This window comes from Ovis canadensis, chromosome 17 (genome assembly GCF_042477335.2).
Source record: "Ovis canadensis isolate MfBH-ARS-UI-01 breed Bighorn chromosome 17, ARS-UI_OviCan_v2, whole genome shotgun sequence".
NCBI classification, from domain to species: Eukaryota; Metazoa; Chordata; class Mammalia; order Artiodactyla; family Bovidae; genus Ovis; species Ovis canadensis.
The window spans coordinates 45,771,848-45,789,352 of NC_091261.1; the positions used below are offsets into that span (position 1 = coordinate 45,771,848).

Genomic DNA, 17,505 nt, shown 5'->3' on the forward strand with positions numbered 1-17,505 from the left:
GCTCTAATACACTGGTCACCTGATGCTAAGAGTTGACTCATTGCAAAAGACTCTGGTACTGGGAAAAACTGAGAGGAGGTAGAGAAGGGGGTGGCAGAGTTTGATATGGTTAGACAGCATCACCAACTCAATTGACATGAATCTGGGCAAACTCCATGATATAGTGGAGAACAGAGGAGCCTGGTGTGCTACAGTCCATGGGGTCACAAAGAGTCAGACATTGCTTAGTGACTGAACAACATCATCAACATTCTTGGTGAAAGTAAAAAAAATCTGTCTCTTAAAAACAAAGGAACTTTTTGGCCAACCCAATAAATGCCAGGTATTAATATAAAAAGAGATTAGGTTAAATGAGTGAATTAGGCTTATAATTCAATGAAAAATTCTATTTTACCATTTAAAAGTTAGAAAAACCATTGACCAAAAATATGGAAAAATATCAATAATTCCACACCTTCAAATAAGAGTTTGAGAGTCTTCCACAAACGAACTTACTTACAAAACAGAGAGAGTCTCAGAGACTTAGAAAGCGAACTATGGTTGCTGAAGGGAAGGGACAGTTAGGGAGGTGGGGATGGTCAGGTACACATGTTATATTTAAAATGGATAACCAACAAGGACTTATTGTATAGGACATGGAACTCTGTTCAATGTTATATGGCAGCCTGGATGGGAGGGTGTTTGGGGGAGAATGGATACATGTATATGCACGGCTGAGTCCCTTCACTGTTTACCTGAAACTATCACAACATTGTCAAACTGGCTATACTACAGTTCAAAATGAAAAGTTTAAAAAAAGTTTGAGAGTCTTTTAAGAAGCAAAGTTTTAAAATACTTCAGTAATATCTCAATTTAAAAGGCAGATGTTTCACATTATACTTTGTCTAAATTTTTGCCTTTTAGGAAAAAAAGCAACAGAATAATTTTTTGCTGTACTCCATTTGAGATTTCTTTGAAACGTTATGCTCAGAAGAATACCATTCATTTTTCTTTTCACCTCCTATTTATGTGGACTTTCTATAACCCAGTCCTTCTCAGTTTGAGATCATCAACTTAAAATAATCACTCATATATATATATATATATATATATATAGTTATAGTAATATATGAACCTCATGGTAGGCATAAACCAAAAATCTATAATAGAGACGCACACAAAAAAGAGAAAGGAATTCAAACTCAACTACTACAGATGGTCATCAAATCACAAGAGAAGAGAGCAAGAGAAAAAAGGAACAAAAGAGAACTATAAAAATAAGCTGAAAACAAGTAACAAAATGTCAGTAAGTATTTACCGATCAGTAATTACTTTAAATGTAAATAGACTAAAAGCTCCAATAAAAAAGACAAAGTGGCTGAATGAATAGAAAACAAGATACACATTACCGCCTGCAAGAGACTCACTTCACATCTACAAACACACACAGGTTGAAAGTGAAAGGGAAAAAGATTTTCCATGCAAATGGAAGAAAAAGAAAGACAGTAAAAAGATCAAAAAGGGCACTATAAAATGATAAAGGGATCAATCTGAAAAGAATACATGGCGAGTGTAAATGCAAAGCATTCAACATAGGAGTATCCAGATACATAAAGAATGTATTAATAAACATTATGGGAGAACTTGACAATAATAGTAGGGGGCTACACCCCAATTACATCAATAGCCAGACCATCCAGACATAAAATTAATTTGAAAACACTAGTCTTAGATGACACATCAGACTGGACAGAACTGAACATATATGGAATATTTCATCAAAATAGCGGAATACACGTTCTTTTCAAGTGTATGTGAAACAATCTCCAGGACAGATCACATGCTATGCCACAAAATAAGTCTCAATAAATTTAAGAAGACAAATCATATTAATATAAAACATCTTTTCTGATCACAATGCTATGAATGTGGAAATCAATTATAAGAAAAGAAGCATAAACACAAACATGTATTTTAAACAACATGGTACTAAACAATCAATGGGTCTCTGAAGAAATCAAAGAGGAAATTAAAAAAATATCTATATACAAATGAAAATGCAAATACAATGACCCAAAATCTATGGGATGTAGCAAAAGCAGATACAAGACTGAAATTAAAACAAGTCTAGGGATTTCCCAGGTGGTCCAGTGGTTAAGAATCTGCCTGCCAATGCAGAGAACAAGGGTTGGACCCCTGGTCTGGGAAAGAGTTGGACACGACTGAGTGACTGAACTGATTGACTGACTGACTGGGAAGGTCTCACATGCCATGGAGCAGCTAAGCTGGTGCACTGCAACTACTGAGACCACATGGTCAAACTAGAGAGTAGCCCCTTCTCACAGCAACTAGAGAGAAAGCCAGTGCAGCAATGAAGATGCAGCACAGCCAAAATAAAATAAATAAGTCTACTTCAGGAAAGAAGAAAATTTTCAAACAAGTCATCCAACCTTATACCTAAAGGAACTAGAATATAAGAAGAAACAAAAACTAAAGTTAGAAGTTTGAGCAAACTCCAGGAGATTGTGAAGAACCAAGAAGCCTGGCATGTTGCAGTCCATGGGGCTGCAGAGTCGGACATGACTGAGCGATGGAACAACAAAGGTTAGTAGAAATCATAAAGATAACAATGGAAATGAATGAAACAGAGACTGAAAAAAAAAAGATAATGGAAAAAAGAGTTGGTTCTTCAAAAAAAACAAAATTTATAACCTTTACTCAGATACATTAAAAAAAAAAAAACGAGCCACATAAAATCAGAAATGAAAAAGGTTAAATTACAACTGATGCCACAGAAATATCAAGAAATATGACAGATTACTATGAACCATAATATGTCAATAAAACGGACAACCAATAAGAAATAAATACCTAGTAACATACAATCTCTGAAGACTGCACAAGGCAGAAACAAAATATGAACAGATTAATCACCAGTAATGAAATTTATCAGTAGTATAAAAACTCCCAACAAACAAAAGTCCAGAACTAGATGGCTTCACAGGTGACTTCTACCAAACATTTACAGAAGAGTTAATACCCGTCCTTCTTAAACTATTCCAAAAAATTAAAGAGGAAAGGTCACTTTCAAACTCACTTTACAAGGCCAGCATTATGCTGATACCAAAACCATAGAAAAATACCACAAAACAAAATTACAGACCAAAATGCTTGAAGAACACATATGTAAAAAAATCTTCAGCAAATTATTAGCAAACCAAATTCAACAATACATTAACAGAAGGATCATATACCATAATCAGGTGAGATTTATTTGAGGCATGCTAGGATGGTTTAATATACACAATCAATGTGACACACCATATAAACAACTGAAAACTAAAAAGTACATTATCTCAATAGATGCAGAAAAAGCTTTCAGCAAAATTTAACATGCTTTTATGATTAAAAACAAAAAACTCTCAACAAAGTGGGTAGAGATAGAACGTACCTCAACATAATAAAGGCCATATATGACATATCACAGCCAACATCATACTCAATGGTGAAAAGCCGAAAGCAATGTCCTCTTAAGAGGATTAAGACAAAGATACTCACCCTCACTACTTTTATTCAACATAGTACTGGAAGCCCAAGCGATGGTAATCAGATTAAAAAATAAGTAAAAGGAATACAATTTGAATGGAAAGAAGTAAAATTGCCAACCCTGACATACTATATATAGAAATTCTTAAAGACTCCACCAAAAAACTATTGCAACTAATACAGTAAAGTTACAGTAAAGTTACATGATATGAAACTAATATACAGAAATTTTCTGCATTTCTATATACTAATAATGAACTATCAAAAAAGACAAATTAAGAAAGCAATACCACTTAAAATTATATCAGAATGAATAAAATACATAGGAATAAATCTAACCAAGGAGTTTTGGAAAAGACTTGTACTTAGAAAACTGTAAGATACTGACAAGGAACTGAAGATAACAAACAAATGGAAAGATCCACCATGCTCAAAGACTGGAAGAAATTAAGATGGTAACAACCCCATATGCAAGACAGCAAAAGAAGCACAGATGTAAACAACAAACTTTGGAACTCTGTGTGAGAAGGTGAGGGTGGGGTGACTTGAGAGAACAGCGCTGAAACATGTATATTACCATATGTGAAACAGATGACCAGTCCAAGTTTGATGCATGAAGCAGGGCACTCTAAGCCGGGGCACTGGTACAACCCAGAGGGATGGGATGGGGAAGGAAGTGGGAGGGGGTTCAGGACGTGGTGACACATGTACACCCAAAGCTGATTCATGCCAGTGTATGGCAAAAACCACCACAATATTGTAAAGTAATTAGCCTCCAATTAAAATAAATAAATCATTTTTTAAATGACCATACTACTGTCCAAGGCAATCTGCAGGTTTAGTGCAATCCCTATTAAAATACCAACAGCATTTTTCACAGAACAGGAACAAACTGTACAATCTGTATGGAAACATAAAAACACCCAAATAACCAAAGCTATCTCTAGAGAGAGGAAAAAAAAAACAAGCATGGAGGTATCATGCTCCATGATTTCAAACTAAGTTGACCCTTGAATAATCATATATATCTTCTCTTCCTACCTAGGTTAAAAAAAATCCTTAAGAATAGGAACCAAATATGAAATTGTTTTTGTATCATCTACAGTGTCTTATTCAGAGATGAATATAAAACTCAAATGGTTTTAATATCAACATAGAACATTAAAGGATAAAAAATAAAATGTAATTGAAATCACATTATAATAATTACAGGAAAAAACAGATTCATGATTTTTCATTTTTAATCTTTTATTACTTGATAGTGAAGAAAATGTTCATTTTTATAGAGTCCTCAATGTTTGTTATAATGAGCTTAGATTTCAAGTTTCTAGTGATTCCAACATAGTTACTGATTAAAATGTTAAGTATTTTACCATTCTGCAGTTCTCTATTGGTTCCTGTTCAGTATACTTTCTCTCTTTGAGAACGTGTGTTTAACAACCCACACCTACTAGAAAAGGCTATTTCAAATTAATGCAGCACCACTATCAATAGGGGCAAAGAAAGTTAATTATATACTACCACAGTATCATTAAGTTACTTAATAGTTTTTCTATAAACACATACCAAATACTCACACTTACCTCTTTCAATTATAAAAGCAGCTAATGAGTTGCTACATTTCAGATAGTCTGATTGATTAGAAATTAGTTGACTAAATGTTTCTTTAACAATCTGTGAAATCTTTGCAAACTGAATATGTCTCCCTTCTAGAAAAAAAAATCAAATGCAACATCAATTTGAAGAACACTGTGCTTTATCCCAGAGGCCAGAATAACCTTTCAACTGAATGAGTTAATTTTCAGAGGTATGTAAGCAAATGTACAATTTATGTCATGACTGAGATTTTAAAGTATTCCATTCTAAAAGTATACAAGTTATTGAGCTGTTGGATAGATTTTTGTTAAAAAAAAAAGAAGTGCAAGTATTACAAATTAGATTACTGATTTGTATTTGATATAATATTGAAAAGTCATTCAGGACAAAAGACAATTCTCTGTTATAAGGGACTGTCCCACACTGCCTGATAAGCACGATGTCAATGAAAACCAACAGTCTTCCCTAATCACTGTGATAATCAAAATATACTCCTTAGTATTTGCCCCACTGAGAACCACTGAAAAGCACTAAACACTTAAACTCTTGATATAGTTCCATGTTCCTACAAAACCAAAAAAAAGCAAAAAAAAACAAAACGAAAAACCCAGACTTTGAAAGGAGATAAAGGTAGTTTAAAGTAATTAGGATTACTACAGAATAGTTATAACCAAGAATATACATCAAAACTTACCCACAGACTTTTTAAAAAATATGAAAGTTTTGAAGTTCTGAGATAGGACCTTGGCCACCTATTGCTTTGTGTATATATGCTTGTGTATCCCCAGGGAAGAATCATTATTCTAGAGAATGAGAGGTTGCAGAATCACTTAATAGAGTATTTCTCAAAGTTTACTTGTTTACTAAGCCACTGAAAGTTCCTGATGTTGCATGATGGCTGCTAAGTAGTCTTATCAAATGGTTTGCAGTCCATGATATCTTCGGAGGAAAAAAGTAATGACACAATTTTGCTCTCATGCATTGCATATATATGAAACCCATACTTTCATAGAAATTCTTCTTACCTGCTTAATAAATATATTAAAAAGGCACACAAATGATAAAAATTTTAAATTAGTCTTAGTACAACTAATCTCAGGCCATTTACAAGTTTATTTATATTTGTCAAACTCGAATTTTTCTTTGTTAATACTGTCAATGCTCTCTTAGCAAAAACAGGTAAAGTCACATCAAAAAGAGTTAAAGAACTTCATAAATACAATCATAAAATGAAATTCTGAGGGAAAGAAGAATGAACTACTGGTTATATTCTTTTATCTAACCACAAAGTGTGAAGGTGCAAGTTATTACAATTGCATGCTAGCATATATTTCATTTAACTTTGCAAAACCATTGTGTGGCATAAAAATTAGTTTTTGATGTTAGTAAAAGTGTATAGTGTATAGTAAAAATATGAATGAGAAGCATTCAGCAACTTGGCTCTGTTTATCACCAACATCTTATGACACAGGAGAAGCATACTCATTTAATGATATTTTAAAATGAAACCTTTTTTTCACTCCAACAGCAATATAAAAGGCGTACATTCAGAAGTCTTCCTCTCCAAATGCAACCACTATTATCAGGATGGATATTTTGATGAACAAAAATATAAATAAATAAAAACATATACTACTTAAAAAAATTAAAACTGGGCATGCTAAAATCCACTCTGCAACTGGTCTTGGGCATTATTCAAAGGTAGACATTAGTGCTACCCTCCTTCTTAATGGTTCCAAAGAATGAATGTAATTTGCTTCATCACATCCTATATGGTTGGGCTTCCCTTGTGGCTCAGCTGGTACAGATTCTGCCTGCAGTGCGGGAGACCTGGGTTTGATCCCTGTGTGGGGGAAGATCCCCTGGAGAAAGGAAAGGCTACCCACTCCAGTATTCTGGCCCAGAGAATTCCACAGATTGTATAGTCCATGGGGTGGCAAAGAGTCGGACAAGATTCAGTGACTTTGATTTTGACTATATAGTTAGCAATTATTTTGTGCAATGACACAGAACAGAAAAATACACTGCAATTAATACTGACAGAACAAGAATTATGTGTGTGGCAGGACAATGTTTCACTGCATATAAAAAGGTTGCACCTAAATATTATAAAGAACATTTAGAAGTTAACAACATACTGATACAGCTCTTGATTGTAACTGATTGTTGAAGGAAATAATGAATCCTGTGACTATAATTAGCATGCATATGAATAAGGAGCAATACCATTTTTCCTATACATGTGTGCTGCTTGCTGAGGAAATAAAATGTTCTCACAAATCACTGGACGTGAAGGATGAGATAAAGCATTACATATATGATGTTAACACCATTTCCTTGATTTCCAGTTGCTAATTTCAAGTGATCCTTAGTATCATAAGGAACCTGAATCTATCTTCAGAACCAAAATATCATTATATTAAGTGAAGATACAGTCCAGTAAAAATATGGCAAAGTAGATAGGCTGTGAGAAAATGATACCTTCCATAACTGGCCCAAAAGGAGCTGTTCAGGAGATTTTTATGTATCTCAAATCTGTTCTTCAAAGTGATAATATTCAACTCCTGTGTTTACACATAAGCCTGAAGAATGGTATTTGTCCCTCCCTTTCCTAACAGAGAACTGTTAATCTTTAACTTTTTAACTCCTTACCTGAGCCTATCAAATCTGACTCTACTCATGTATTTTTGTAAACACATTGTTAACCACATACTCAGGGTACCAGTAATCTGTATTATCTGCCCATCATCAACTTAGGATTCTTTCTACTATTCATTAAAAATGTCCATCGAAGCTGAAAAGACTAGAGCCCCTTTCAATATTAAGAGATCATTCCTGTTGAAATGATCACTCACTGTCCTTCTGTTCATCAATTCCTATGATCATTTGATCAAGTGACAATATTTGACTGAATATATTTAACTCTTGGTTGATTTTGCCTTTTGAATGTGCCTATTTCCCCTGGTCTAGTCCTTTTACTTGAAACAAGCACACAAATGTACACAGGCTTTTTCTGTCTCAAAAAGACCATGGAAAACCAAGCCTGAAAAGTGTTTTCAAATCCTAATCCTCAGACCTGGAAAGGACAAAGAAAGAAATGCTCTTCTTCATTTTACTTTTGCAAATACTCTAAATTTTAAAGTCTGAAGTGTTACTACTATGTAGGCAATGTAGAAATTAAGGATAATTTCCTGCCTTTCAGGAGATTAACAATCGAATGGGAAAAGAATACAACAGTCACCATATAGTGTTGAATAGAATAAATACAATAAAATAATAGTAGTTACTATTTAGTGAGCACCTACTGTGGGCCAGGCACTGATCAAGATTTTGTACATGCATAAATTAATTTAAACCTCACAATAACCCTATGAGGCAGTTATTGTTGTAGCCATTTTACAGGTAGAGAAATTAAGGTGTACAGAGAAAAGTAAGTGGTTCTAGGTCACACAACTAGTAACTTCAATTGCAGTTACAGTTTTCTTGAGCTTGAATAACAACTAACATTAAAAGAAAGTGAACAGATTATTTGAAATGAATATCCCAACCATCAAGCACCAGAAAGCTACTGGATTTCATTAATGACCAGCCCACCAAAGCATCGAATTTTCAAAAAGGCAGTTACATGATATTGATGTCATCTCTTTATAGGAAAAAAGCCACTTCTTCAATTGTTCCTCTCCAATTTTATTGTTTGTCTAATTTTTAGCAGAGTATGGAAGGAAATACTCATCTTTGTAGAAGTGTGACAGGTTTGAATAAAATACTAATGCACATTTTCATACCTATGCATATTTTAATTGTATGCTGTTATAATTTTAATTGGGTTAATCTTCTTTTAAAAATTATCATAAAGGACTTTCCTACCATAATGTACTTTTGAAACATATACTGGTTCAGGTGAAACAATAGGTTCTGCAGGGATAGGAGGAGGACCTGTAAATAAAACAAAATCATAAGGAAAAATGAAACCTAAATGTTCAAAAGGACAGGTATAATACTATTCTGTAATAAAACAACAATCCAAGAATGATTGTTTTTTCTATATACTTCTGTCAACTCTAGGCCATCAATTATCCATTAGCTCAGCTTTCTAAATGTTTTTATTATACTGAAATCAATTATACAAACACCAAATTATACATTTCTGGTTCCCTATTCTTATGCTACTATATAGCTTGCTTTGTAACAGATTCAACATTCTGAAAATCGGTTAAAATTAAACCCTAGTTTAAATGCTTATGAATAATTTTATATTCACAGTAATACCAGGTAAAACATTTGTAAGACATTTGTATTTAATCTTCTATCAAAAATTTAATTTAGTAAGCAAAAATTATCATTTTAATGTTATTTTACGAGAGCATTTTGTAGGGGAATACTTCATTCAAAGTTTTCTAAGTTATTTATTTAAATGAACTTGTTAAATGAGTAACTTAAAGGTCTAAACATAATTCAGAAACAATTTCATTCTTTTGTGTCAGTAGCACAATAAAAAAGACTGACATGAAAAAAAAGTTTTCTAAGTTTTTTACCCAATTCTTTGCAATAGCTTTCTAATTTGGTTCCAAATTAGGGAATCCAGGAAAAAAAAGAAAAAAGGACACTAAATCAAAGGGACAAAAATGATCGTAAAGTTTAAATGAAAAAAGTCCAGGAGCAAAGGTTCAACTAAAGTAGTTAGCATCTCTCAAGAATCATTCATAAAGACAAAGACAGTAAACAGAACTACTACTTTGGACCTCACTTTGAGTAAAATGAAAAACTGGTTGAAAACACAGAAATTAACAAAGAAGGATTCACAATGTTATCTTGGGGTTCACATTAGTTAAGTAAATGTTGACTATAGTTAGATATATACACTCTGAACTTTAGATAAGCAGAACTCTAAAAACTCAGAGGAAGATAGATTTTTTCCCATCTGTTCAGTGGGTGAAATGAAAACTAAAGATATTAATCTTGTTTATCAAGCACAAATGCTTTCAATAAATAAGAAAATGTGACTGTACAAGTTGGTCTACATTTTGAAACACCATAAACAAACAGGGAAAGTATTCTTGAAAAAGAAGAACAAAGTTGAAGGACTCACACTTCCTGATTTCAAAACTGAATACTAAAGTGACAGTAATCAAAACTGTGGTAATGTCATATAGGCCAATGAAATAGAATAGAGAGAGCAGAAATAAATTTTTTTAAAGGCCTTCAAATGATTCTCAACAAGAGCACCACTACCATTCAATAGGGGAAATGACAGCTCAGTTCAGTTGCTCAGTTGTTTCTGACTCTTTGAGACCCCATGGACTGCAGCATGCCAGGCTTCCCTGTTCATCACCAACTCCCGGAGCTTGCTCAAACTCAAATCCATCAAGTTGGTGACGCCATCCAACCGCCTCATCCTCTGTCATCCCCTCCTCCTCCTGCCTTCAATCTTTCCCAGCATCAGGGTTTTTTTCTAATAAGTCTAATGAGGGGAAAGAACAGTCTTTTCTAAAAATGATGCTGGAAAAACTACATATTCATATGCAAATAAATGAAGTCAGATCCCTTAGAAAACACTATTATATAAAAATTAACACAATATGGATCAAAGACTCAAACATCAGAGCTAAAGCTACAAAATTCTTATAAGAAAATATGGGAAAAAGCTTCATGACACTGGATCTGGTAATGATTTCTTGGACATGATGTCAAAGGCACAGGAAACAAACAAAAAATTGACAAACTGGACTTTTTCAAAACTCAGTGGACATGGGTTTGGGTAGACTCCAGGAGCTATTGATGGACCAGGAGGCCTGGTGTGCTACAGTTCATGGGGTCATAAAGAGCGGGACACGACTGAGTGACTGAACTGAACTGAAAGAAAGTTTAGTCATAATTAATGCATTTCTATCATTCTTTGAGAAAACAATGTTGAATATTAAAATGCTATCACTGGAGATGGGAAAATGCTACTTTAATGTTCACAAAAAAGGAAAATAAAAATGTTTAGAAACTAAACGTTGTAGCCAAAGGGCAAAAGATTTGCTAGCCCTAGATAAACATTTTGAAAACTTTTAGGGAAATGCATTTTTCATGAGAAACCAATTATAAATATCCTTTTCTAGTAATTGGAAATTGGAAAATTCTGTAGATATGTTTTAACTGGATTTCAACCAAGTATTTTAATTTTTTGAGGGTATAAGATGGGTCTTATTCGAGTCTAGATTCCCAGTGTTTATCACAGCCCCTGGAACATGCATGCATGTGTGTGTGCTCAGTCGTGTCCTCTTTGCACCCCCATATGGGCTATAGCCCACCAGGCTCCTTTGCCCATGGAATTAAGGCAAGAATACTGGAGTGGGTTGCCATTTTCTCCTTCACGGAATCCTCCTGACCCAGGGATCGAATCCACATTTCCTGCATCTTGTGTATTGGCAGATGGATCCTGGGAAAACTGTCTGAAACATAGCAGATCTTCAAACCACAGATTTAGTGATTTGAATGCATGCAATGGTTGGAAAGAAACAGGGAAAATATTTCTGGGCACATACCTAAGTGGGTTGATAATTTATAAAATCATCATATAGAGAGATTTTCCATTAATAAGCTACCAATATATGTAAGACAGCAAAATCACATCTAGCCCTAAAAAAATTAATAAATCTGAAATATAGTGAACAGAAATATGAAAATTAACAAAATACTTTCTAAGTAGTTATTTAATCCAAACTATGACAAACTATTTTTAAAACAATGAAACAGACACATCAAATTTGAGACGTGGCAAAATAGATCACTTTTAATTATTAAATAATTGTTATACTTAAACAGAAAAATTAAAATATATGAAATACAGATTGAACTTAAAGAACAAAATGACCTTAAGGGAAGTATTATGAAAGAAATATTACAATTAACAAGTTATAAACAAAAAAAAGTCCAGTCATAAAATAAAGTGATAATTTGAATTTAAAAAGTCAACTGTCACTGTTTAAATCAAATTTAAATGTTTTTCTTTAATGAAGTTGCTTCATTTATAGGGAAAACAAAATGTAATCTAAATGAAATCAAAACCAAAATGATTAAAAAAATCAAAATGAATGAATATTGAAAAAAACTATTTACTGTTTACTATGCTAACACATATATTCTTCAAATTGATTAATAAGAACCTCTGTTAATTGATTATGTTACTCTTCACCAAGCACTGGTTAAAGGCTTTGCATGCATTATTTATTGAATTCTAAAATGACAGATATAGGAGGTATCTATCCTTGTCTCCATTTTTCAAATGATGAAACTAAGACTTAGAAGACAAACAACTTATCTGTCCAGGGACAATACTCAATACTGAGCAATCTATTTCTGGAGTTTACACTCTCAGCCTACTTGCTATGTTACCTTAGGCCCTTATTTTCTCAAGCAATCCTAACATTATCAAATTTAACACAAGCAAACGTCACAAAAATTGCATAAAAACCTGTCCATGTTAAATGTATAGTTTAGGAACATAACAAGAATCCAATAAATTAAAGAAGAAACTAAGTTTCAGTACTCAAACCCATCAACAAAGTTACTAGACAGTTCAGCAACAGGTTTATATCTTTGATGCTAAAATATACAAGAGCATTTTAACTACTATCAAATAACTCAGCAATCAGCAAAGGAAAGAAATAATTCAAATTCTGCTACTTCTATCGTGCAGTTGGCAAGTAACTTCATTACTGTAAATCTTTCAGATGACCCTTTTGGAAAATGAAACATTTTACAACACTACTTTATAATAAAAAATATTTACCTGATGTTTCTGAAATTCTTGGTTCGGGTTCATTCAGCTGTAGAAGCTCATCAAGAGCTAATTTTGCTGCATTGGATCTAGACTCCTTTTTGTTTTGTCCCAGTCCAGTCTTGTATTGAATACCATCCACCACAGCACAGAAAGCAAAATATGGTCCCAAAACATTACCTTGAAAAGTAACTCAGAATAAGTTGTAATACTTCACAGAATGATCTTGCGAAAGATGTCTGTTACATAGGAAAACATTCCAGTACAACTTCATTAAACAATCTCAACTTGACAGTTTTTCTGTAGGGCTAATACAGTTTTAAGTATAGCTGATAATCGGACCCCTAAACTTGTTCTGAGGAAAACTTCAAGCAGCTAGTGTGGCTTCAGATTCAGCATAAACAATAGGGCCAACTTTAGAGTACATGTCACACACAGAGAGACAGTGTCTTGTATAATGCCTGGCAGTGGTAGGCGTTCAAATGTCTATCTAATGATCAATGAAAGGGAAAATGCGGAGCGTCTGGCAACATGTCTCCTTTCAAACCTCAGTACGGATGAAGCTGAATTTTTCCTGTCCTCTGAGTATACTGATACTATTATAAGCTCCAGAACAGAAGGAATTCCTTTGAAGAAATCCTATGTTTCTATCAGAGTCACAGAAACAATCCAAATCCATCACAGCTTTAGGGTGCATAGTGGGGATTTACATGGGAAACCAAAATAAACAATAATAAAAAAGATATTCTAAAGAATGAAACTGTTCAATCATCCAAAATTCCCAGAAAAAGTATCTTTACACAATTATATTTACCTAGTTTTAATATTTTCCTGATGAAAAATGAAATGGAATCCTCTCCTAATTTTACTTTTTGGTATTCAGACTATAGCCTTTCTAATAGTGTTAGTCGCTCAGTCATATCTGACTGTGACCCCACGGTCTGCACCAAGCAAGGCTCCTCCCTCCATGGAATTCTCTAGATAAGGATACTGGAGTGGGTTGCCTTGCCCTTCTCCAGGCAATCTTCCCAACCCAGGGATCAACCCGTGTCTCCTGCCTTGTGGGCAGATTCTTGACAGTCTGAGCTACCGGGGAAGTATAGGAGGCCTTTAAGAAACTTAAGTCTCTACTTTGGTTACAAATGGCTAGGTACATTGTCACTCGACATAAGCCTCTTTATTATTATTTTCTCACATACTCCATTAACTGCTAGGTTCTTAAAATGTACAACAAGATTTTATAAGTAACTCCAGACTGTATCAGGGTAAACTGCTTTCCTCCCAACATCTATGATCTCAGTTCCCCAAATTTCTTCCTTCATGATCACCTGAGTTCCAATCCAAATTAAGTAAACCTGGGACTCACATTTTTAACAAGCGGCCCAGATGATTCTTATGTTTGAGATACTACGCATGAAATTTGTTAATAAGTATCCTGAATCAGAGAGATGAGACTTTAAGCTTCATTTTGTTTCTGCCCCAGGTTCTCAAACTTTACCATCATCTAAATCCATACTACCTAGCTGGTTTAAAAATACTGACACTGTGGTTTTTCTATCAAATCTACAGAATTAGGTAATTCGACAGTACTATGCACATAAAATGAACACTATGAACAATCACTGGGTTGTGTTCTTGAGTTTTGCTTAGTTCAATTAGGGCTTCCCTGGTGGTGCAGAGGTATTAAGAGTTGACTAACAGAACGGCAGAAAGCTAACTAATTACAGAAAAATTCAGTCTATAGTATTGAACACATCGTTATCCAACCTACAGTGACAGGACCAGGAAAACTCCACCCTTCTTGGTCACCTGTTAATGTACTGCTATTTCACCCAAATCAATGACTAGAAATTTGGCTTCACTATGACAATCTGCTACATATAGTAGCTCTGAGATCCCTATTGGTAACAGTATCAGGAATAGAAAATTAAAGAAAGGAAACTACTTGATAATGTGTGCACACATAATGAAGATTTTTAAAGACTGTGCTCCTTTGCTTTACATGCTTTTAGCCTGTCAATGCCTCTTAAGAGCACTTTATTCTCTCATCCCTTCACTTTCCTAATTTTTTTCCTAATCACTAGTCATAAGGTGAAGAAATCAGAAACTTCTTTCCATCTTTTACTCTTGTAGCTTTCCACAGGCCCAAGGTGGTAATAGACCTTCTGGTGGGGGACAGTTTAAGAGAGAATGGAGAAATTAAGTCACGGGCAAGTCTTCACAAAGAGAATCAGTCACCTAAGTGCTATTTTCCCTTCTAACTTTTGTATTTCAGAAGCCAAATTTGACTATAATTCTTGCCAGGCATCATCATCACAGAATACTCATAAAAATAATCAGCCCAAATATTTAACATCCCTACAAAAGCATGTTTAGGCTATACGGAGTACCTAGTTACACCTGAAAATAATCTACAAGGCTGATGAGATTTCCGTTTAACTAGCCATACACAAAAAATAAGAATTCAGTGATTTTAAAATTTTTGTATGAGTAAATTTAGAGTTTCAAAATGCTAAAGTATGAATATAAACATTTATGACGTATCCTTGTCAAAACATACTAGTAGTTATCCAACCCTGACATTAGGTGAATAAAGAAAATAATTTAATTTAGTGCCACATATATACTCTCCTTTTAATAGGAAAATATTTTCTAGTATTGTAACAACCAGATACAACTTTTTACTTGCCTGTTGTCACTGTTTCCTTCAGGTCAAGCTGAACCCGCTGCATTTGTGCAAACTGGTGCAAGGCTGATACAGGATTTATCTCTCCACGTTTGTATTTCATTATAAATTCTTTAGGTATTTTTTTCGGAGGAAGGACAGGATTTGAAATAGATGAAAGACCTTTTGAAAGCAATGGTTCTGGAAAATTACCTAAAAATAAATGTTTATGCTTGTCAATTTGGTTAAATTAAAAAGAGTAATAAGACAAGCAAAAGCACTAAACCCTTCCCTAAAATGGAAGACAATTCCACACACACAGTCACATGTGTTTTTCATCAAAAATGTTTCTACTACTAAAGAAGTTTAACCTGTTACATATATACCTTCTGGAGTACTATTGTGCTATTGTGCAAAGTGCTGTTATTGTCAAAGCATAAAGTGATATCAAAGAATCAGGATTTCAGTGATGTCAAGGTCTTCAGAGGCTAAGTCATTTTTACACGAGGTCGCTGAGGCCTAGAATGTAGTTAGATTTGGTACCAGAACCTAGAGTCTGCTTTCAATTCACTATTTTTACCTTTTAAACTGAGTTCAACTGAATTTCTACTGTGTGTGTCCTGGCTTTCCACTTAACACTACAGTAAGTGATATGCGGAATACAACCCCTTATAAATCCAGTTCTTTCCTGAAAGGCATAAACACAGACTCACTTCAAAAAGGCAAGACATATTGGAAGTGGTCTTGTGCTCAAGTGGTAAAGAACAATTAAGTGAACAGCCAGGGGAAGCATTTCTACTGGGCTGGGGGTCAAATCCAAGTTTTAGTTGGGACATGGCCACAGGTAAATGGATATATATTCTGGAAACAGTGAAACCGGAAGCTCATCAAAACTGACTGGACATCCCAGAATCTTACAGAACTTAGGCATTATTACAAATGTAAGAGTTTGTACCCGTCACTTGCGTAACCTTGGATGCCATGTTTGACAGGCTGTAACTTTCCGAGGAATATCCTGTGGGTGTTGTTACCGTCTGGGCTGATGGCTGAACTGGCAAGTTCTTTTTCAGCATCTGGGCAAAGCTAGGGACCCGAGAACTCTGAAACCAGTCATTGTTGCCAGACATTTTCTCACCTACAAATTGTTTAGAAAATTAGCAGAAAATTTAAAAAGTACTACGTAAACTAAAAATACTTACTCTGAAATAAAAACAACCACATTCCCATACATGGCCTTTTCACACACACACACTCCCATGACATGCGCTTCCATGATGTCATGACTGCTTTATGACCAGTTATATGGTGACAGAACTGTCTCCCAAACCCCTCCCCAAAGAACTTCTACAAGGAGGAAAGGAGGGACGACGTGGTTTTTGGTGAAAAGTCTTTCTCGGGGGTCAGGGGGAAAAAAAGGAAAAAAAATTTGAGAGCCCTCCAGTGGCCACCCGGTTGGCGGCCTCCTGAGCCCCAGCCTAACTCCCACCCACCGGTATTGTCCTTCTTGCCCGGCGGGCCGGACTTCGCTGGCGGGCAGCTCTGACCGAGCCGAAGGCCAGGTCGCAGGCCGGGGGCTCGCCGGCCGGCCGCCGACGACGCCGTTGCTTCTTTCTCCCGGCCTCAACCTCTCACTTCAGACAGCTTGGCCCGAGAGCCACGCGGCAAGAAGGGCGTCTTTCAAAAGCCGCCTCGTGGAGTCACCACAGGACCGGGGCGGACGCCTCACGCAAGCCTCATCCAATCACCAACCGTCCTTTCGGCCCGCGCTCCCGGCCCCGCGCCTGAGCCAGCGCGTGCCTGCCGCGCGCCAAGGCTTGCGCTGTCAAGTGACGTAGTGATGTCGTGCATCGCGCATTGCGCATGTTCAAGGCCTCGTTGAGCTACTACAGGTTTTCTGTGTGTAGGTAGCTGGGCCTATTGGCCTCCTTGTCTGCTGGGAAAGGCAGGTAAGATC

The 17,505-nt window shown here is 35.3% G+C and overlaps 1 protein-coding gene across 1 annotated transcript in view; it reads right to left on the reverse strand.

Annotated features, from left to right (window-relative positions):
* ADAD1 (adenosine deaminase domain containing 1) overlaps positions 1–16,680 on the reverse strand; it is a 45,145-nt gene extending 28,465 nt beyond the window's left edge. Inside the window, exons 1-5 of the mRNA XM_069557483.1 lie at positions 16,507–16,680; positions 15,576–15,764; positions 12,899–13,066; positions 8,989–9,057; positions 5,109–5,234 (exon numbers count right to left, since the gene is read on the reverse strand). Of these exons, the coding sequence (XP_069413584.1) occupies positions 5,109–5,234; positions 8,989–9,057; positions 12,899–13,066; positions 15,576–15,764; positions 16,507–16,678 (724 nt within the window). The 5' untranslated portion in view covers positions 16,679–16,680. The remainder of the gene's footprint in view (positions 1–5,108; positions 5,235–8,988; positions 9,058–12,898; positions 13,067–15,575; positions 15,765–16,506) is intronic.
* Positions 16,681–17,505: the final 825 nt, after the last annotated feature.